The sequence below is a fragment of the Suncus etruscus genome, chromosome 1, assembly GCF_024139225.1.
Source record: "Suncus etruscus isolate mSunEtr1 chromosome 1, mSunEtr1.pri.cur, whole genome shotgun sequence".
Classification (NCBI taxonomy): Eukaryota; Metazoa; Chordata; class Mammalia; order Eulipotyphla; family Soricidae; genus Suncus; species Suncus etruscus.
This window is the reverse complement of record NC_064848.1, coordinates 121,765,520-121,789,251: the sequence shown is the minus strand read 5'-3', so window position 1 is coordinate 121,789,251 and position 23,732 is coordinate 121,765,520. Positions and strand designations below refer to the sequence as shown.

At 39.1% G+C, this 23,732-nt stretch overlaps 1 protein-coding gene across 1 annotated transcript in view; it reads left to right on the top strand.

The window, feature by feature from the left end:
• The first annotated feature begins 3,162 nt into the window (after nucleotides 1-3,162).
• BMT2 (base methyltransferase of 25S rRNA 2 homolog) overlaps nucleotides 3,163-23,732 on the top strand; it is a 67,662-nt gene continuing 47,092 nt past the window's right edge. Inside the window, exon 1 of the mRNA XM_049783498.1 lies at nucleotides 3,163-3,356. Within this exon, the coding sequence (XP_049639455.1) occupies nucleotides 3,197-3,356 (160 nt within the window). The 5' untranslated portion in view covers nucleotides 3,163-3,196. The remainder of the gene's footprint in view (nucleotides 3,357-23,732) is intronic.

Genomic DNA, 23,732 nt, shown 5'->3' with positions numbered 1-23,732 from the left:
TAAATTAAAATCGAATCTATAGCCAATGGCAATCTTAAATCTACTTGTTACTATATTAATATGTAATGTTAATTATTATAACTCAAGATGACCCAATAAAGAAATAGCAGAAAGAACCCATTTTTCTTCCTAGCAGATGTTTAAAATATATTAATGACTTTGAATAGATATATTTGGTAAAGGCATAGTAAAATAAACATTTATTTGTATGACTATTGTTAGAAAATAGTACAATGTTTTGAAAAGCCAGATCTTAATAAGTTTTATCTTCTAATTCAGAAACTCAACTATATTAGTAGATTGGCCAAGTGAAATGCATTAATTAAAGAAATAGACAAAATTGTGTTCAAGGATATGTATTGAAACATTATTTGAAATGCAAAATAAACTGGAAGATACATATATACTAACTGGAACTGGTTACTAAAATTCTAATAGATTACACATACTCACAACCATAAAAAGTAAACCATTTGAAATAAGTATTGATAAGCCAAGAATAAAAATGTTGGGCTGGAACAGTGTCCATTTGGGTAGGGTGCTTTGCCTTGCATGAGGCACTCCTGAGTTGGATCCACAGCACTACATATGGTTTCCTCCAACCCCTCCAGGGTACTGACATAGGAGTAAGCCTGAGTACAACCAGATGCAAAACCAATTCCTTCCCACAATCTCCAAAAGTGTTTACCTCTCATTTCTAGTGTTTCTTGAAACTGACATTTACTCCTATCTGCATTCTCCATATTGTCTTCAGTGTACCATCTTCACAACAATCTTTTACTGGCACAGAGAGATGTATGGTAGGTAGAGTATTTGCCTGGCATATTGTGGACCCAGTTCAATCCCAACACCCGTGTGGTTTCTTGGGCACACAGGGATAATCCCTGAGCACAGAGCAAGGAGTAAAATCCTAACTAAATAGATATGGGGTGTAATCCAAAAAAAAAAAACATTTTTTTCATTTACTAATAGTAGAATGAAGGAAAGGCTTTTTAAGCCACATTTTGTAACAAATAAACAGATAAAGTAATACCGTGTACTATTTGTACTTCATTTTGTTTCTCATACATATTAAAATATGTGAAGAGCCAAAGAAGCACATCATTCAAGCTTCCCTTTCTTTTCATATAAAATTCCCCAAATAAGACACTCATACATCCAATTTATTACACACTTGGAGAGTAGCCAGGCTACACCCAACAGTACGCTGGATGCCATTTGGTACCAGAGATTGATCTTAGGGGCTTCTCTAGCAACGAATATGCTCTACACTAGTGGTCGGCAAGCACATGCGGCTCTATACACTTTTAATTTGGCTCTTCGTATGCCAGGTGGCCGCTCCAGGACTCAGGACTCTGCTCCTAGTCTCTGGTCAGTGCTCGCCCCTGTGTGGCTCTCAAAAGAAATTTCAATCGTGGTTTTGGCGAGATTTGGCTCAGTTGAAAAAAAAGGTTGCCCACCACTGCCTACACCTTTGAACTGTCAGCCTAGCCCTTTACACGCCATCTTTGAATCTTTCATTTCCCTCTCTGCGCTTCCAACTTTCTGGAATGTTACATGCAATGTTTTCTTTGTTCTTCAGGTGGTCAATCTTCCCAGGGTGGGAAATGTTGCAAACTTCAAGTTGCATACATTTTCAAAGAAGTATTCATAAAAAGCTTTCATTGTAACAATTTCCAAACTTAATTCTTGTCCCCGCATTGCTGGGTGAATGAGCACGGCTCCTACATTCGATACAGCACATTAGAACTCTCAACCTGTTGAGTGCTTAACATTTGAGGGCCTGGGTAACATTTCTGAATGAGTACATGTATAATTTGCCTCCATGAAGAACAGTGTTACATCATTCTGAGACACAAGTCTGTGGTCACATTCCACCACTCCACTTCCCAAAGAAGGAAGGGAATGTGGAGATAGGAAGAATGAATATTGAACACACTTAAGACAACTTCTCATAGAATAAAACATCAAACTAAAACTAAAGCCCCTCCCTTGCATTATCGAAAACAAGTTTGGGTGGGATTTTTTTTTTTGGGGGGGGGGGGAGGAAGGTACAGCTTGGGGCAACTTCCAGAGATGTTCAAGGACTACTCCAGGCTCTGAGCTGCTAGGGGTACTCAGGAAAAGAATGACAAGGTGCCAGGAATTTAAGTGGGGTCAGCCTCCTGCAGGCCAAGTGCAATAATCCCTGTGTTATCACTCCGGTTAAACCAGTCTTCAAGTGTTGGAAGTCTGATGCCAAAAAGATGAAAAGACCAGGTCAGGCTTCCTTTCTCCATCGAAACCTTCACAAAAATCTTTTAGGGCCTCTGTTCTCCATTTTCTCTTTTCATCTCCTTTCTCTTGTTCTAGTATCGCTGGTCTTAGCTTCTCCTTTCCCCCATTTTCCTTTTGCCTGGTCTTGAAGCCATGAGCCATGGCAAACCTGTGATTCCAATCTACACTTGGCACCCAAGAGCTTTTGGCACCAGTGGAAGCATCTAGTAGTGCTTGGGACCTGGGAAAGGTTAAAATCCCCCTGCTTCCAGAACAGTGCCAAAAATGCTTCCAGAGGGTGACTGTTAAGCTAAGGGGGCACCAACAAGTGACAGGATACAGGTGTGGTGGTAGTGGAGGTTTCAGTGCAAAGCCCTGACAACCCTCATTTGAAAATACACATGGCCGAGGTTGAAACGAAGGTAGGTGTTAAAGGAACGTCGGCGGTAGTCAAAAGTCCCAAAGCAAGTCGTTTCAGATGCGCAAGCGCGAGGCTCTCTCGGGGAGGCGGGGAGGGAGAAGAGGGGGCGCCCCGGAGCGCCTGCTTACTGATCCGGGGGAGGGGCGCGGAGCAGCTCGGAGCCCTCAGGTCGAAGGCTCGCTCCGCTCTCTCCCTCCCGGGTAGGAGCCAGCAAGCCCCGCCCCCTCCAGCTGCTCGCCTTCCCAAACAACCCGGTGCGCCGCCGGCGCCGTCCGCCCATTGGCTCCGGGTCTTTTCCGTTTCCGCCCAGCCCTCCGCAGCCCGCCAATCAGCTTTCGGCTTGGGGGGGAGCCCCGCCTTCCCGGCTTGACTCTCGGGCAGGAGCGCCTCCTCCAGTGCGGCCTCAGCTGCTGCCTCCTTCTTCCCCACCTCCTCGGGCCGGCAGGCGGGCGGGCGGGCGGGCGGGCGAGCGGGCGGCTGCGGGACCCGCGGGGCGGCGGCGGCGGCGGTAGCAGCACGATGGATGCGGGGGCCGACGGCAGAAGCGCTGCTCGCAGGCCCGGCCCCGGGCTCCCGAACGCCCCGCAGCCCCGGGAGCAGGAGCGGAAGCTGGAGCAGGAGAAGCTCTCGGGGGTGGTGAAGAGCGTCCACCGGCGGCTCCGCAAGAAGTACCGTGAAGGTAAACAGCGAGCGAGCGAGCCGGGCGCGGGGCTCGGGGGAGGGAGGCCTCGCCGCGCAGCCCCCTCCGGGGCCACCATTACCACCTCAAGGTGCTGCACGTCAGCCCCTGCCGGCGCCCCCCCTCGGGCCCGGCGCCCCCTCTCCCGTCCACGGTGGGCGTCGGGTTCGCTCCCCCCGCCCCCTGCTTGTCTCCCCCCTCGGAGGCCCCGTCGGGGGAGTTCCAGCCCCTGATGGGCAGAGGGGTGAGGAGACTCTGGGGGACCGAGTGGACTCACAACCTCCCCTCCCCTCTGCGCCCCATCCCTCCTTCGCTCGGGCCCGGCCACTTGTGATCGTCGTCGTCGTCGTCGCACGCAGCCGCCGCCGCTCCCCTTCGTCGCTCTCTGGCAGGCACCTGGAGTGCTGCAAAAAACCCAAAAGCCCCGGGGGGGCCCCACGCACGAAAGGCGAAGCGAAAGAAAGAAGCCCGAGTTGCCCCGCACATCTGTCTAGTCGAGCTGGGCCAGCCCGGTTACCCGCTTCCTCTCCTCTTCCTAGCTCCCCCTTCCCCGATGCCCCTTGCATCTCGGTCCCCCAACACACACACACACACACACACACACACACACACACACACACACACACACACACACACACACACACACCCGGTTACCCCCTTCCTCCCCTCTTCCTAGCTCCCCCTTCCCCGATGCCCCTTGCATCTCGGTCCCCCAACACACACACACACACACACACACACACACACACACACACACACACACACACCCAGTTCTTAAGCTTCCAGAGCTGCTGAATCAGCACCCCCTGCTTGCCTTGGTGGGGGGCTGGCTGGTTGGCGTGTTCACCTAGTTAGAGCAGCGACTGAATGCAAGCACGGCCCGCCCCCCCCCCTGTTCCCAGCCCCCTTTCTTCGGAGATTTCATCACTTGTTTGTTTAGGGGGACTGGCATCGCGATCCAGGGCAGGGTCTGCAGATACGATTTGGTTTGCAAAGGTGGATGGAACTTCAAAAGGTAGACCTTGGGCACATTGTGGCTGGCATACAAACCCCTGCGAACTGGGAAAAACCCTCCCGTGGAAGAGCTTTAAAAAGAAAAAAAAAAAAAAAAAAAGAAAAAACGAGGAAAAGGTAGGGCTGGATGCTCTGGCTGGAGCTGGAGCCCAAGGAAGGTTTATTTTAGTATTGGCGTCCAGTTTCCTCCGTGTTTTTCATATAAGGCCTTTTTTTTTTTTCTTTATAACTTTGGCTAGCTGTTTGATAAAGCAGTTCAGGCAGAAAATTCCCAAGGATTTCAGATGTTTGGAAGAAGTTTCTTCTATGTATCAAAATGAGGGATAACTCCCCCCCCCCCCCTTGTTCTTGCTTTAGCTTACTTACAAACTGACAAGTCAGCAGTTTTCTGCTGCTAGTCTTACTTACACTTAGTTAATAATTGAGGGTGAGAGGCGAAATCATGACAGTGAGGGAAGTGGACAGGTAAAATCACTTTTTTGATGTAAGCCCCTTTCCAGTTACTCTTTATGATTAAAAACTAAGTGTCCATTTGAGTGTGGTTGATGTGTTTCATTCCTCAAACTTGAAAGTCTTTCAAGTTTTCCTCCCTGGGAAACCAGAGCCTAGCTTTTTAAAATTGTAACAGTCAACTTATATTAAATGCCTACAAGGTATTTTTTTAATAGGTAGCGATAGAGATTTATCCGGCACATATAGGTAAGATGTTGAAATTTAGTATGTTTTCTTTCTAAAAATTGCTTTAAACCTCAACCCACTATTTGTTCAGTAAAATGAGTAGTTACCATGGCAACCATTGCATCATTCTTGATATTCCGAGATGCACTTACATAATAGCATCCACTGTAGATTTTTATGTTGTTTGAAGAAATGGAATGAATGTCCAGGCTTTTTCATGACCTTTTGTCAGATTTAACAGCTATATCTTTTTGAAAAAGAAAAAGATGACCACATAATTCTATTTTTCTTTTTACCTTTTATCATTTCATTACATATTACTGATTTATTCATCAGTGAATAGGTTCACTTGAATAAACACTACTAATATGATGTCATGTTTGTTTATACTTGCTTACTTCTTACATGTTAGAACATGTCTTTAGACCTGAATACTAAAACAAGGGGATACTTTTTATAATGTGAATTAATAATTGTAAGTTACCAGAGCTAGAATCAGTCCTTGCTTTAAAAGTGTGAAGATTTAGTATGCTTCTGAGCAGGTGAAGTGCTGACAAATCACAAACATTTGAGATTGTTTCCTAGGCATCTTAATGCCCTGAGTTTCAGCAGCAATGTACATTTCCCTAGACTTCATGATATTCATGCATTGTCAAAACAGATCTTAGTTAGCATACCTCTATACCTTTACTTCTGACATGCAGGTCAGATTGTAGCTATGATTTGATAAGAATTTGGGGGAAACTGTGAAAAATCTGATTTCACTTATAACAATCCCAGTGACATAATAATTTGAGTTTCCTTAGAGGCCTTAGAACTGTTATAATACTGATGGTCCAGTCTACAAAATTCGCTTGCAAGTTAGCTTGCAAGTCAGCTGTAATTAGAGAATAATATTTTGATTATGCTATGAATATTATTAGTAAGTTTTATGAAAGCCTATTTATTTAGTAACATGCCTTAACTCTGGTACTGATAGCTTTGGAAATTATATGTAGAGTAACATCAGAAAATGCAGCAAAAGTTCCATCATAGAACCTTGGAATGCTAGACTTAAAGAAATTTAAGCATTCATCAATTATTAAACATGGCTCATCACTAGATTAAAAGGGGAGGGGGAGGGAGCTTTTATTAAAATTTTTGTCTTTGTATCTTAGAAATTTGTCCACCACATTTCATAGTGGTGATCTAAGTCAGTGTTTCTTAACTGGGGCCCTTTGACCTGCTTTGGGCCCCAAGGATGTTCCAGGAGGGCTACAAGAGAAAATAAATGAGGACTAGACACCAACTGATAGAATGAGAGGGTTGGGGACCATAGGGAGAAAATAAGATCAGTAGAGTCATGGCGGGGATGAAACAATCTTACTTGTTTGCAATTGAGCAAATCTCTAAAATATTAAAATATGCAATTGAGTGCATAACCCCCAATAACTTGGTTTGAAAATTGATTAACCTATCATTAGCACTGTACTTATTTTATGGGAATAATAGTCTCTTATTCCCACTTATAAATCCTAATATTAGTCCAAATGTTGGTGGAATGGAAGTGCTAAGTTGAAAGTGGCAAATAACCCTAATTGAATAATTATAGGATATTTTTGATTAGCTCATTTGAGGAAATATAAGGTGTGGGCTTATGGGGCAAGATGACAGTGAAGGATATATATAGACTGGGGTAGAATAAAGACTAGACAGCAGAATATTCACTAGGTAGGAATAGGAGTTAGAACTAAATATTAGTACAGGCTTGGATAATAGTTTTCCCTCCTCTTATCACTGCTGGTAGCATTGGAAATGAAGCAGGAATAATGTGAGAGCACTATAATATATATATTACCAGAGTGTATATATATATATTTATTTATTGCTAGAGTAAGAAAAGAGACTTTGCCCAGTCCATTTGCCCCATTGATATTTATTTATTGTCATGAAAAGGATTACATGGAGCTAGTAGACAGAATGGCGTGAACCTAGCAAGTTTAATACACTCTTTTATATTCCTCCTTCCACCTCTATTTACTGCTTCTCATATATTAACACTTTAAGATCCTTTGCCATTTTATGTCAGGGTAAAGTGTAAATTTGAGAAAAAGTTCCAGGTCCCAGCAGTGATACATGAAGTAGTCACAAAGAGGAAATGGTTGGAAAAAGTCTAGCAGCAGTGATGGGAAGGCATATTTTTGTATCAGGCACTTGTAGGTTAGAGACAGACTTACAAATTGAGTTTATATGTGTGAAAATCCTATTGCATGTACTGGTGTTTATCATCTTTACCCTATAGAATTTTTTAATAGAACTTTAATAATATAACATAAATCATGTCTTCCAAGTTATAAGAGTTTGTTAATAAGAAACAGCTAATTTTGCTTTTCCACAGGACTTTGTTCAGTCAGATCTGCCTTCATATCTACACGTCTAAATGAAGACCAAAGCAGTCTTGTATATATTCCGTTATCTTTGTATGGCTTTAATCATAGCCTAGTCATATCCCATTCATACAATGATTGCTATCTTATCAGCTTCCCAATGTTAAAGTTTCATGTAAAAATTCCCAAAAAATGTTCAATAAAAACATAAAAGTATGATTAAATAGGAATAAGTATGATTTCCATTCCTTTTCATTCTTTTAGTTCCATGACTACCTTATGCAAAAATCAGCAATATATTAAATATTTTTTCTTTTTTTCCTTTAAATATCTTAATTTACTTATATATTCAGATTAGAATTTTTATTATATGCAGCATATTAAACACTTACAATTTGTATTTTCAAAGTCTTGGGATTGTAACTGATCTTTATTATACTTGTACACATTAAGAAATCACTGTTACTAGTAATGGTGACAATATAAAAGCAATCTAAATATACTAGATTATAGATAATGAAGCAGAAAAAGGAAAACATGAAATAGTTGAGAAACCTGTTACAAAGATTGTTATAAGCAACATTTAAGTTTCTAAATAGCCTGATTTAGAGGTCTGATTTTATTGATAATTATGCTCTTCATAGTTTGAGACAGAGTGAGCTAGAAAAAATAGTACTAAATTGAAAACGGTGCCTTATTTCTTTTTTAAAATCTTTATGCATTACAATTGTGTTTTATGTGACAATATTTTCATTACTTTTGTCTTTACCCATTCAGAATTCTAAAATTCCTATATATTAAATGATACAAAATACTGTTTGTTGATTGTCTCTTTTTTCCTGAGGTGTGGGTGGTAGCCTCTGAGGGAGAAGGACAAGGCTTCCTGATTACTTAGAAACTTAGGGAAATGTCTCAGGGGTTTTCAGATCTCTGTTTGTACTGGGAACCTCCCTGGGGGTTCACTAAGAAGAGGGCAGCCTAATTGCCACTAACACTGACTGATCCTACACATTCTAAAGAAACGGAAATTCCGAGATTCATTCATTCTACCCATGTGATGCACTTATGTTCTCACAACATGGGGTATTTGACCCCATTTTCCATCAGAACAGAACAGCCTCTCCTTTTGCAACCCATTTTCAGCAGCTGCTGGTACCCATGCCCTTAGCGCTTAAAACAGCACACTGGAAGAGGGTCTCAGCAAGTAGAGCATGGGGAAAAGGATCTAGCTCAGGGGTCTCAAACCCAATTTACCTGGGGGCTGCAGGAGGCAAAGTCGGGGTGATCCTTGAGTGCAAAGTCAGTAGTAAGCCTTGAACATTGGTGGGTGTGACCCAAACAACTAAAACAAAACAAAACAAAAAAGATTCCTTTACGGCAGGGTCACAAAACCGCGGGCCTCCAGAGTTTGAGACCCCTGATCTAGGTGGATGATGAGTGCATACCTTTCTGTGAAGAACTTTTAGCTAAATGAGAGAATTAGGGGAAGGAAAACCTTTTGAAACACAGTTCTGAACATGAAAGATTGGAAAGATTGGAAGCTATGTTTTGCTTACTCAAGAAATAAGACTTTGAAATTACTTTAAAAACTGGGTAAATTTTGTTGTTGTTTGTCTCTTTTGGTTTTGGGGCCATACCCCATGATGCTCAGGGGTTACTCCTGGCTATGCGCTCAGAAATTGCTCCTGGCTTGGGGGACCATATGGGACACATGGGATCGAACCACAGTCCATCCTGGATCAGCTGTGTAAAAGGCAAAAGCCCTACTGCTGTGCTGTCGCTCCAGCCCCGTTGTTTGGGTTTTGTCTTTTGTTTTTATTCATTTTATTTTGGGGAATTAAACATCTGGGAGACCCCATCCTGCTACACTCAATTAGGAGTTTCTGCCCTTTGAGCCATCCTCTGTGTCCTTAAGAAACTATAAACAGGTTCTCTTTGAATTTTTAAACTTTTTTCAGTGAAGTTCTGCTGTTTTCTTGACAGGATTATCCCAGTACAATTTGATGCTGAATTGATCAGAACGTGCTATTTTTATTTATGATTGTCTTCACTCTGCCAACAAAATAAGTAAGGTGAAGACTGTCTACAAAAAAACCTTACATTTGCCATAGAATATAGTGAATTGGAAAAAAATAGTGAAAAGACTTAATAATAGCCTAAAAGACAAAAGGAATACTGAATAATAACAATATGATGAGAATCAGATAGTTTGATGGCTGTTTGATTTTCTTATTAACATTCAACTTTGTGATATAGTGTGATATCTTCTGACAGTTGAGTTTTATCTTCTGAGAGTGTGTTTTAGTGGGGCAAAATAGTTTTTATTGAAAGACATTTAGGAGAGATATGAGGAGAGAAAGACAGACTCCTATTCAAGTGGAATCATGGGCATCTCCAGGGGATGGGGGAGAAATATGGTTCCAGAGAGAACATGAGTCCTACTAGGAGTTTTTACAGTTGTGGGAAGGGTGACTGGGGGTGGTGCACCTGGTGGTGCTCAGGAATCATTCTTACAAGGGCTCAGGGGACCATATGTCATGCAACATTGAGGCAAGTGCCTGTTGTAATACTGCCCCAGATCCCTCCTATTTTATTTAATCCATCCATCCATCCATCCTTCCTTCCTTCCTCCCTCTCTTCCTCCCTCCCTTCCTCCCTCCTTCCTCCTTTCTTTCCTTTCTCTCTCCTTCCCTCCCTCCCTACTTCCCTCCTTCCTTCCCTCCCTCCCTCTCTCCTTCCTTCCTTCCTTCCTTCCTTCCTTCCTTCCTTCCTTCCTTCCTTCCTTCCTTCCTCCCTCTCTCCTTCCTTCCTTCCTTCCTTCCTTCCTTCCTTCCTTCCTTCCTTCCTTCCTTCCTTCCTTCCTTCCTTCCTTCCTTCCTTCCTTCCTTCTTTCTTTCTTTCTTTCTTTCTTTCTTTCTTTCTTTCTTTCTTTCTTTCTTCCTTTCTTCTTTTTCTTTCTTGTTGGATCATACATGGCAGTGCCCAGGAGTTGCTCCTGGCTCTCTCAGGAATTACTGCTGGTGGTGTATGGAGGACCAGCTATAGGGATACTGGAATCAAACAAGGATCAACTGTATAATGCATATACCCTACCTACTACTATGGCTCCAGCCCCACAACTATTTGATATTAAAGCTTGTAAAATTAGGGGCTGTTTGCCTTGAAGCCACTTGGGTTCTATCCTTGGCACTCCATATGATCCCCTGAGCTCTGCCAGGAGTGATTCCTAAGTGCAGAGCCATGAGCGTTACTGAGTATAGCCTCCCCTCCACCAAATAAATCAGCTTAAAAGACTACTGGTATTTCTTAATTGGGGGCTATATGCTCCCCAAAGCTCCAAGATATTCTAAAAATGAAATACCTAGTAAATGTGGTAGGGGTCACAATATGAACCAGGCTACAGGGAAAAAGTAAGGCTGAAAGGGCCATGATCAGGAAAAGTTTGAAAAACAGTATTTACAATGCACACAGGAACTGAGAAGCATTGCTAAATATTGTAGATTATATGGTGGGAAGGGAGGGATGGGGACTTTTTTTTCTGCCATTTGGATTTTTATTTGCAGATCATACCGTAGAGGCAGATAACGCCAGAGGCAGCTGAAGAGAAGTATACATTGGTCTGGGCATGTACCAGGACCAGATGACAAGATGTTGTGTGCCTTAGCCTGTGGGTGAGACTTCTCCTACCCCATTCTAGAAGAATAAGACCACCTAAAGGGACTCAATAATATGACTTGGGTTAAAAAATAGTATAAGGGGGCCGGAGAGATAGCATGGAGGTAAGGCATTTGCCTTTCATGCAGGAGGTCATCGGTTCGAATCCCGGTGCCCCATATGGTCCCCTGTGCCTGCCAGGAGCAATTTCTGAGCCTGGAGCCAGAAATAACCCCTGAGCACTGCCGGGTGTGACCCAAAAACCACAAAAAAAAAAAAAAGTATAAATAATCATAGTGATCATGAAAATAGAGAAAGTGAGACTTCTTGGAGAACTTCTCAGAGTGAGCATTTGAGTGAAAGGAAAAAGAAAAAGTTGATGCAGAGATTTCTTGGCAGAGAAAATGGAAGTTTCAGGAGTTTCCATCCAGTTTGGAGGGTGCTGAAAAGATAGTACAGTGAGTAAGACAGTTGTCTCGCAATCGGCTAACTCAGGTTTGATCCACAGTTTCAATTTTGAGCATTACCTGGAATAATTGCAGAGTGAAGAGCCAGATATTAACCCCTGAGCATCACTAGGTTGGGCCAAAAAAGAATCCAATTTTGAAGCAGTGCATGTGTGGCTCGGGGTAGGGAAAATAGAGTTGTTAGGAAGATTGACGTCATAGAGAAGGTAATAATGATTAGTTTGGAAGATAGCCTTAGATAGCCTTTTGGAAGTGTGGGATGGGAAGCCCTTACTATAGTAATTGAAGCATTGAGGGCACATAAACATCCTGGCAGAGAAATAATACTGATGACAGGATAGCTAGATCTTGAAAGATACCACTAATGTCCAAATTTATATAAGCATTATCTCTTTCTACCTTAAAGCTTCCATAGAAGAATTGTCTCTTCGTTTATTGTATTTATCACATCACTTACCTGTATTTCCCATAAAACTAATTATTTTTATACCCTTGGTACTGGCACTATTATTCATAAAGTATAACTCATAAAGTTCAGTCTTGTACACACAGACAGGAAGTGCATAAAGAACAAAAATATTTTTAAATGGTCCAATCTTGGTATTCTTTAAATTTTTACCTTACAGATACAGAAATTTTATAAGTGAATAAAAGGAAAATAAAAGGAATTAAATTGGGTGAAAATAATAAAAGTGAATTAAATTGGGTAACTAGATTAATTTAACCCTTTTACAATATGCCATATTATAATGATGGATTTTCTATAATTAAAACTATACGTATTGGAAAACATGTTATAAAGTACATTATTCTTTCTATTCAATAAATATTTCCTGGGCCAGCGTTTTTCTTTCTTTCTTTTTTTGATAAGCTAGAAGTTCATTTCTTCTCTATTTACTATACCTCTTGTTACTTTCCGACTATCCATTGTATCAGTGCCAGTCAAAGATACTTGAGTTTGTCAATAGAAAGTTTGTCTGCTTCTGGTGTGTTGATATTGGAAGATAATCATGTTGTATATATTTTTTCAAGATAAAAATTTTATAGTTCTAGAATCAAGTATGTTTTATAGGTGAAATTTGCCAAACAGCTGGAATTTTAATTAGATAAGCTAAAACTGATGCTCATTGCCAAAATTTCTTAACATACAAAGCTATTCCCCTTGCCTTTAGAGAGCTGAGTATTCATTATACTAATTATAGAGATATTTCTCAGCTTAAGAGAATTAAGTTTCCAAGGTTGTGTATTCTAAACTATATATATTGTCCTACATATGTTGGTAAAGTTGTTTTACAAAGAAGTAATATGTGGATGTCATTTAATCTTCTTGATCTATCGCTCACATAGGGTATACCTATGTGTATTCATAGAATTTTACATTTTTGCATAACTTTTATCATAAGTGCACTTTTTTCCCTTCTATTTCAAAATAAAAATTCTCCCACCCCAACCCCCTGCCTATCTCTCAGACAGGCATTCTACCCCTCTCCCTCACTATCATTTTTATGTTATCATTGTGGCTAGTTTTCTAGCTGTACTCACTGCTTTTTGTGGCAATCTTCATGTTATGAGTTGATCCACCCAGCGTTCATCTCTATTGTCTCTAGATATTATTAATGGCTTTTATTTCTCTTATATTATTCTATGCTTATACCTCTCGACAAATTTCACTCAGCATAATAATCTCCATGACCATGTGTGTATACACAATTTCTTTTTTTCTTTTGGTTTTTGGGTCACACCGAGTGGTGCTCAGGGGTTACTCCGGGCTCTGCGCTAAGATATTGCTCCTAGCTGGCTCAGGGAACCATATGGGATTCCAGGATTCGAACCACCCCCCATCCTGGATGGCTGCATGCAAGGCAAACACCCTACTGCTGTGCTTACCCCGTATAAACAAATTTTATTTCTTCATTTTTTCTGACAGCTGCATAGTATTGTGTAAATGTAGCAGTTTCTTTAGCCACTCAGCAGTTGTTGGGCACCTGGGTTGTTTACAGATTCTGACTGTAAATAGTGCTGCGACAAACATAGAGGTACAGAGGGCACTTTTTTATTGTGTTTTTGTGTCCCAAGATTATATTCCTAGAAATGGTATTGCTGGATTATATGGAAGCTCAATTTCTAGCTTTTTGAGAAATAATCATATTGTTTTTCAGAAAGGCTGGTCTAGACTGCATTCCCACCAGCCATGAATGAGTGAGTGTTCCTTTCTCCCCACATCCCCACCAGCACTGGTTGTTCTTGTTCTTTGTGATTTGTGCCAGTTTCTGTGGCGTGAGATGATAGATTTTTGTTTTGATTTGCATCTTCCTGATGATTAGTGATGTGAAGCTTTTTTTCATGTGCCTTTTGGCTCTCTGTATTTTTTCTTTGAGGAAATGTCTGTTCATTTCTTTTACCCAATTTTTGATGGGGTTATATGGCTTTTGCTTGTTCTTTCAGTATCTTGTATATCTTAGATATTAGCCCCTTGTCTGATGGGCATTGGTTGAATAGTTTCTCCTATTCTGTGGAAGGCTTTTGTATCCTAGGCACTAATTCCTTTGAGGTGCAGAAGCTTCTCAGCTTAATATAGTTCCATCTATGCTTCCACTTGTTTGGAGAGTGCTGTTTCCTCCTTGAGGATGCCTTTAGTCGTTTTGCCTATGTTTTTTTCTATATATCTTACAGTTTCAGGTCTGATATAAAGGTCTTTAATCCATTTTGATTTGACCTTTGTGTATGGTGTTAGACAGAAGTCTGAGTTCACTTTTTTGCACGTGGCTGACCAGTTGTCCACGCCTCACTTGCTCCATTTTGTGTTGCTTGTCCCTTTACCAAAGATTAATTGATTGCATGTCTGGGGTTTATTTCTGAGTTCTCGAGTTTTTCCATTGATCTGAGGGTCAGTTTTTATTCCAGTACCATGCGGTTTTAATGATTATTGCTTTGTAATACAATGTAAAGTTGAAAAAGTGATGTGTCCTGTCTTCTTTTGTCTAAGGGTTGCTTTACCAATTTGTGAAAATTTATTCTTTCAAATTAATTTCAGGCGCGTTTGATCCACTGCTTTGAAGAATGTTACGAGTATCCTTAGAAGGATTGCTTTAAATCTGTGCAATGCTTTGGGGAGTAATGTCATTTTAATGATTTTGATCCTGCTAATCCATGAGCAGGGTATATATCTCTATTTCCTTGTGTCCATTTTTAGTTCTTGAAACAGTGTTTTATAGTTATCTGTATAGGTCTTTCACCTCTTTAGTTGACACCAAGGTATTTGAGTTTATGTGGTCTATTGTGAATGGGATTTTTTAAATGTCTGTATCTTCTCTATCATTACTTGTATATAAGAATATTTTTCTGTGTTAATTTTGTAGCCTGCCACTTTGCTCTAAAATCTATTGTTTCTAGAAGCTTTTGTTGTTGTTGTTGTTGTTGTCTTTAAGGTTTTCTAAATATAGTATCTCATGTTATCTGCAAACGGTGAGAGCTTGACATCTTTCTTTTCTTTCTGGATGCCCCTGATATCTTTTTCTTTGCCTAATTGCTGTGACAAGTACTTGCAGTTCTATGTTGAATAGGAGTAGCAAGAGGGGGCAGCTTGTCTTTTGACAGATTTAAAACTTTCAGTTTTCTCCCTTTGAGTATAGTATTTGCTATGGGGTTGAGGTAAATGCTTGACTATATTGAGAAAATATCCTTCTATTCTCATTTTGTTGAGAGTTTTTTTTTTTAATCATGAGCGGGTATTAGACCTTATCAAATGCATCCGTTGATATAATATGGTTTTTATTTTTACTTTTGTTTATATGATGTATTATGTTGATTGACATGTATATGTTAAACTGTCCTTGCATCTCTGTGATGAAACCTACTTGTTCCTGGTCTATGACCTTCTTGATGAGATGTTGGATCCTATTTGCTAGGATTTTGTTGAGGATCTTTGCATCTATGCTCATCAAAGATATTGGTCTATTGACCTCTTTTTTTTTTTTTTTTTTTTTTTTGTGGCATCTCTGTCTGCTTTTGGTATCATGGTAATATGAGCTTTGTAAAAACTATTGGAGATTGTTTCTGTTTCTTCAGTTTCCTGGAAGAGCCTGAAGAGGATTGGTGGTAGGTACTCTTGAAAGGTTTGAAAAAATTTACTAGTGAATCTAACTGGGCCTGGGTTTTTATTTTTAGGAAGACTTCTGATTACCATTTAGATTTCCTCAGTAGTGATAGGTCTGTTCATATATGATAGGTTGTTTTGATGTAGCCTTGGTACATTATAGGAATCCAAGAATGTATCCATTTTTCCAGGTTCCCATTTTTTTGTGACATGGAGTTTCTCAAAGTAATCTCTGATTACCCTTTGGATATCTGAGTATCTGTATTAATCTGCCCCTTTTCATTTCTAATTCAGTTTATTAAATTTCTCTTCTTTGTGAGTTTGGCTGATAGTTTGTTGATCTTGTTTATTTTTTCAAAGAACCAACTCTAGCTTTGCTAGATCTTTCAGATTGTTTTTGTATTTCCAATTAATTAATTTCTGATCTATACTTTATTATTTCCTTCTGTCTGAATATTTTTTATTTCTTTTGTTGTTTTGTCCAAATTTTTAAGATGTGCCATTAAATTATTTTTGTAGGCCAGGTCATCCTTTCTGTTGAATGCTTGTAAAGCTATAAATTTTCCTCTTAATACCAGTTTTGCTGTATTCCATAAATTCTAATAATTTGTCTTTATTTATTTCCAGGAATCTTTTGATTTTTCTTTTTGATTTTTGTCTTTGATCCACTAGCTGTTCAATAGTGAGTTGTTTAATTTCCAGATTTTGGAGTTATTTTGTGTGTGTCTGAGATTCACTTCTAATTTCAGTGCATGATTATCTGAGAAAGTAGTTTGTATAATTTCTATTCTCTTGAATTTATGGAGGTAGGTTTTATGACCCAGCATGTTGTCTTTCTTGAAAAATGACCATGTACATTGGAGAAGAATTTGTATTTAGTTTTCTGGGGATGGAAAGTCATATGTTATTATATTATATTGTATTGAATTGTATTATAATATTAAGCCATTCTCTTCTACTTCTATCAAGGCATGACAGGACGGTGTTGAAGTCTCCTACTATTATTGTATTGTATTACGATGGATGTCTTTCTTCAAATCTGTCAGCAATTCTTTTAAATATTTTGCTTGTCCCTCTTTGGGTGCATTTATGTTTCTGAATGTGATTTCTTCCTGGTGTATACATATCCCTTGATTATCGAGAAGTGTCCATCTCTGTCACTTACTGCCTTTTCTTTTCTTTATTTTTCTTTTGGTTTTGGGCCACACCCTGTGATGCTTAGGGGTAACTCCTGGCTATGTACTCAGAAAATTGTTCCTGGCTTGGGGGACCATATGGGACCTGGGGATCCAACCGAGGTCCATCCTGGATCAGCCTCATGTAAGGCAAACGCCCCATACTGCTGTGCTATCGCTCTGGCCCCCACTCCATCCTTTTTTAAGAGAGTTTTTTGCTTGAATGATTGTTTTCCAATCTTTGATTTTGAGTCTGACTATTCAGATGTGTTTCTTAGAGACAGCAAAACGTTGTATTCAACATTTTGATTCATTTTGCCATGCTGTGTCTAGATATGCATTTAGACATTGGGAGAGATGATTGTGATGAGATTTAGTGTCATTCTCTCTCTTTTTTTTGGGGGGGGGGGCACACCCTGTGATGCTCAGGGGTTACTCCTGGCTTTGCGCTCAGAAATTGTTCCTAGCTTAGGGGACCATATGGGATGCCAGGGATCAAACCACCATCTTACCTAGGTTAGTGTGTGCAAGGCAAACACCCTACCACTTGTACCACTGCTCCAGCCCCTTTTAACTTTTTTTTTTTTTTTTTGGTGTCATCTTTTTGTAAAAGTTTGGTGTATTTGTTAGTTCTGCCTTATCTTGAAGTAGACATTTCAGTTATTCTTTTTTAGGTAGGTTTTGAGTCTGTAAAGTTCTTCAGCTGTTGTTTATATGTGAAGCTGTATGTATCTTTCCTTCAAACCTGAATGTAAGCCTGACTGGGTGAAGTACTCTTGGAGAAGCTTTCACTTCACTGAGTGTTGTCACTATATCCCATTACTGCCTTTGGGTCTTGAGGGTTATTTGTCACAAATCTGCTGTAAACCTTAAGGATGCTCCTTTTCACATAATTTCCCTTTTTGATCTGGCTGCCTTCATTGAATATTCTATCCCTATCTCTGGGATCCATCAGTGTGACTAGGATGTGCCTTAGGCTGTTTTTCTTTGGATCTCTTTTAGCCTGTACTCTCTGGGTATGTAGTATTTGGTAGTATTGTAGTATTTGAATCCACTCTTAGCTCTGGGAGTTTTTCTGCTGTATGTTTTTGACTGTTGATTTTTTTATGAAGATTTTATTTCTGGGCCTCTGGGACTCCAATAATTCTTATGTTGTTTCTATTGAGTTTATCACAGACTTCTATTTTTATATTTTCACAATAGAGCTTTGAGGAATATTTTTATTGTCTGATCATTTGCTTTAAGGCTTTTTTTTTTTTTCCAGCTTCTTCTATTGTATGGATTTGTTATACATCTCATCTTCCAGCTCACTGATTCTGTCTTCAGCAACTGTTACTCTGTTAGTGAGGCTTTGCAGTAAGGTTTTTTTCCTTTCTGCTGCCAGGTTTATTAGCCCTGATATTTTGGTTTGGAGTTTTCTTACTTCTATTTTCATGTCCTCTTGATTCTTACTGTGGTTCATTCAGTTCATTCCATGGATTCTTGAGTTCCTTGAGCATCCTCCAAATTTCCTCTCTAAAGTCTTTTTTCAGAGGTGCTGTGTAGGTGGCTGGTACTTGTTGGGTCTTCAGATCCATCTCGTTTATTCTCTAAGCATGGTGGAATTCTATGATGCTTTTCTATAGTATTCTTGCTGTATGTTTTTTTTTTACATGTTGTGCTAGTATACATTAATTAGGGAATATGTGCAGCCATGGAACAAAACAAAGCTGCCATGCTCTTCTGTTATTTTTGTCTCTGGGCAGGCAACCGTGTGTTCCCTTAATCAAAGAGAGGTTTGCATGAGCCTCTTTGCTTAACTTTGTCCTTTGGGGGAGTGGACACTCATTTCTTTGTTTCTCAGTGCTTCTGCCAGCCTTGGCCTAGCTGGGGTTCCTGCTGCTCTTGTGTCTGTGTGGGGCAATACTGTGTTCCCTCAGCCAAGGAGGGAGGGGCTTGTGTGTCTCTCAGCTTAACTTTGTTCTTTTGGGAGGGGGCACTCATCCTCTGTTTCTCAGGGCTTCTGCCAACCTCCCATAAATACACTTCTAAGAGAGTGCTTCAAACGGAAGAAACTCATAAGCCAAATTCTGTTTGTAGATACTCAGCTTTATCTATACATGTTTTATTTTTTAATTAAGTTTAATCCTTCAAGTTGACTCAAGCCTATTTTCTCTGTATATTATTTTACTAGACTTTTGGGCTTATGGTGTTGCCAGAAACCTGTGATTTGGAGCCAGACTTGCACAGTGGAACATTAAAATAAATGACAAGTTCTTACTCGCAATCAATTAAATGAAAACAGGGTGATTCTAGTGTGTAGCCTGAGTTGAAACCACTGCCAGAAATCTAACAATGCAATTGAAAAAGTCTATTGGATTGTCCTATTAGAGTCAGTTTACTTTGCTCTAGTACAAAGCTTTATTCATATCCATGAAGATTCATAAATTAAAAACTCATAGATGCATGGATTTTGGTATTTGACTGCTAGGTGATGTGCCCTTGAGAAGGTTACTTAATCTCTCTGTACTTTACTTTTCCTTATCTGTAAATTGCCTCAATAGATGGATTAGAATTAAATGAGTTTTGTGAAATAAAAACAATACCATATGGAAATTGTTGTTAAATATAAATGTTAAATGAGGCATAGCTGTAGCCCTACTTTCTAGATGCACTTGAGAATAATTCTGAAGATTGTGGGGTTCCTGAAATTTCTATATAGACTATTTTGCAGTCTTTCCAATATTACAGTTGCTAACCATATAGTTCTTACATTCTTAAGTTTTTATGTGAAAAATTAGACCTTTCTTAGCACTTTAGAATATTTTTCCAAATAGTTTGTGGAAAGTTGGGTATACAATGCAGGTTTGCAGGTAGCTCATTTGAATTGTAGGAACTCCTTCAAGACTAAAATCTAGTATTTTTGCTCACTTTTAGGTATACCACTATGATAGCTACTCAGTTATGCCAAGAATGCTGCTCAGTTTGGTTTAGCTATGCTTTTTAGAGTCTGGGCCTGAACACTTCTTTTTAATGCCTTGGTGGGGCTACTGAACTTGTTTCCCTTTGGCTATAAGAGGAAATGACCTTTAAAAGTTCTTTGAACTTGAATTTGGTAATTTCATCATCTACAGCCAATACTTGGCAACAAATCTAATTTAAAAAAAAACATAAAATACATTATTCTGAATTTCTTGTAGTTCAAGACTTGTTTGTTGATGCACAAAGTGAATCAATTTTTTTCTGTTTTTGTTTTTGGACCACACCGGCGGTGTTCAGAGGTTACTCCTCACTCTGGGTTCAGAAATTGCTCCTGGCAGGCTCGGGGTATCATATGGGATGCGGGGAACTGAACCTGGGTCCATCCTGGTGAGCTGCATGCAAGCAATGGCCCTACTGCTGTGCTATTGCTCCAACCCCTCAATTTTTTTTTTTTTAAGATAAGTTGATGATCCTCAATGTTATTGTCTTGTTTTGGATGGTTTTTATTTAGTTTGGTTTTGGATTTTGGCCCATAAGGTTACTCCTAACTGCTTAGGAATCACTCCCGGTGGTAGTTGCGTGACCATATGGGGTGCTCGAAAGAGAAACCTAGTTTACAACATGCAAGGCAAGTTGTACTGTCTCTGGCCCCAGTGATCATTATATTTAATGAAATCAGGTTTTTTTTTCTGACTTTATAGCACCTCAGTTAACAATGGTATTTACTGAGGTTTGGTTTAGTTATGAAATAGAACCCATTTAAAACTTATCATTTAATTTCGGTAGGTGGTTACATTTATGAAATTAATTAATAACCAAGATAAAGCATATTTTCTATTGTACTTGAAATTTCCTCAAACTCTTTAGCAGTCCCAGTGCTATTGGTACTTTATCAATTTAGCTTGGTTTTCTAGAGTTTATATACTTGAAATCTTGTGCTATCCTCTCATTTGCATTGTGCACTGTTAAAAATCAGATAAATAAAATGTCATTTAAATTGGTCTGAGATTGACACATTAAATTTCTTCTGTGCTTTATACATAAATATTTTTTTATTTTATTTCTAATATACTTCTAAGAATCAAGTGGTCCTTTTGGGCCTGAACATTAGTATAGTAGTGGGTAAGGTTCTTGACTTGCACAGTTCCCTATGTGGTTCCACAATCTCCACCAGGAGAGATCTGTGAAAACAAAGCCAGGAGTTAAGTTCTGAGCACTGTCAGGTATGGTCGCCACAAAAATTTTATAAACGTCATGGTACTAACTTGTGGTAATGCACAATCTTTGTCACCATCTCTTCATTTTTCTTTTACATGTAGGCAGCCCCCTATCTATTTAGATGTGTTGCAAACTATGTCCTCAAGTTTAGATTTAACAAAAGACTAAGAACTGACTAGAAATTACACTTTCAGCTGCAAGATTTTCTCTTTATTGTAATGTGAAGTGGAAAAACTTGCTAAAACAAGGCCAGGGAGATACCTCAAATATCTGGAGTGCATGCAGGAGCTTGCATGTTCCCTCCCTGGTCCCTTGAGGACCACCAGGTGAGACTGCTCTTCACCTCCTCCCCACACCCAAAAAACCCAGTTGAGTCTCTCAAAAGTTGATGTTGAAATTAAAGTTTTTAAACTCTATTTTGAAAAGACAGGTTAAAATATTTAAATTTTGCTGTTTAGTTAATACTCCTATTTCTTGATACCTATGAACTATGGTTTAAAAAAAAATTCTGTTGGGGATGTGTTGGAGCACAACCTGAGGCTGCAGTGTTGAATGATGATTCCTGTAGTGCCGGGATTGAATCAGCATCAATCCTGTGCAGGGCAAGTGCCTTAAATAACCCCCTGTACTATCTTTCCACCCCTAGCAACTGATTTTATTTGTTCCTAATGTTGATCTTTCTTGTATATTTTGAGCATGGTGGAAATTTATTTGCTTTAATTAGGGCACTTAATTAACTTGTATAGTCTGTTAAAAATCATGTATTAAAAGTAGTCTTTGTGTTTCAGTTTGGACTAGATCACACCTAATTTGAATAAACAGTATAGTAAAAGTGAAAGAAGTATTGGAGAATTTTTAGATCATCAGCTAGAAAGGAAGCAAGTACTGTTAAGTATTTAAATTAAGTTATGTTCTGAAGGAGAGAGATTTTCTGTATTAAATGACAGGAAAGGGCCAAGGATATGGCTTAAAGGATATGGCATATTAAAGTACATGCCTAGTATGCATGAGATTTGGATTCAGTCCCTTGTACCACAAATAAATAAGGAAGCAAAGAGAAGAAGAGAGGTTAATTCATAAAGGAAGAATAGTGTCAACCTTAGAGTTTAAGAATTCTGTTCACTTGAGTTCAGATCTGTTCTCTACCGCATACCCACCTCTGCTCAGACATCACTCCTGGCAAGCTTCGGAGTCCATGTCTGGTGCTGGGGAATAAAACCAGATCAGCCATATGCAAGGCAAACACCTTCTCTACTGTATTAACTTCTGGTCCCTAGATCTGTTCTTAAGACTATTAAGAAAGCAAAAACTGAATAACTAACGTATTTCACAAGTTATTTCATAACTAACTTTATTTCATAAAGATGCTATGATCAAAGTAATATCATAAATTAGTAACTGAATAATTTAAAGTGGAACTTATGAATATGCTATTTTTTCCTAGTTGTTTATATTCTTTTACAAGAAATATAAGTTTATATTTATTCTTCTTTTGTGACTAAAGTATTTGTGAAATTGAATTAATCAATAATTATGGTACTATCTTAACATGGGGACTAGGTTTCAAAATAATTTACTTCATTGGTTTCCATCAACTTGGTTTGACAATATTCAGCACTAACAAATAGAAGTCACGTTAATGTGAAATTTGTCCTAGAGTTTTTGTAAAAAAGAATCTTTCAAGATTTGGCACACCTTATTTAATATAATCTCAAAGCTCTGTATTTGAGTAAGTTAGTACTGATCCATTTTGTAAATTTATGATTTTAGTCTGGCCACAAGTATATATTTAACTTAATTTTTAATTAATCTTCAGTGTATAGTGAGTTATTAATCATGCTTTCTAAAAAATTAATTTTTGATTTTTCTTTTGGTTTTAGAGCCATACTTAGCAGTGCTGAGGGATTACTCCTGGCTAAATACTCAGGAATTATTCCTGGCAGTGCTTTGGTGTACATACAGATGCTGGAAATTCAACACAGGTTGGCTGCCTGCAAAATAAGAGCCTTATTCACTGTACTTTCCTTAGGAAATTCCTTCTTTGCTTTTACATAACGAAAAGTCTTTTTTCAATATCGTTATTTAAACAAACATGAATGTGGTTGGGTTTCAGTCATGTAAAGAACACCCCCCCTTCACCAGTGCAACATTTCCATCACCAATGTCCCAAATCTCCCTCCTCCCCACCCCACCCCCCTGTACTCTAGATGGGCTTTCTGCTTCCCTTATTCATTCACATTGTTATGATAGTTATTTCTCTAACTGCACTCATCACTCTTTGTGGTGAGCTTCATGTCGTGAGCTGGAATTTTCAGCCCTCCTCTATTTTGTGTCTGAAAATTATTGCAAGAATCTCTTTTATTTTTCTTAAAACCCACAGATGAGTGAGACTATTATGCATATATCTCTTTCCCTCTGACTTTTTTCACTCAGCACAATAGATTCCATGTACATCCATGTATAGGAAAATTTCATGACTTCATCTCTTCTGACAGCTGCATAATATTCCATTGTGTATATGTACCACAGTTTCTTATAATGAAAAGTCTTGTATTTTTAAATAACATTCTTTTAAATGTTAACCCATTAATTTTGACATGTTTTGAATGTATATACAGGTTGGCTATGATAGCAGAGGATGTTTGAATATAAAAACTGAGCAGTAGTATAGTTAACTGCAGATGTTTTTTACTTTTTAGATCAAACAGGTGCATTAATTGCTTTGAAAATGCTTTGATTTTACACCA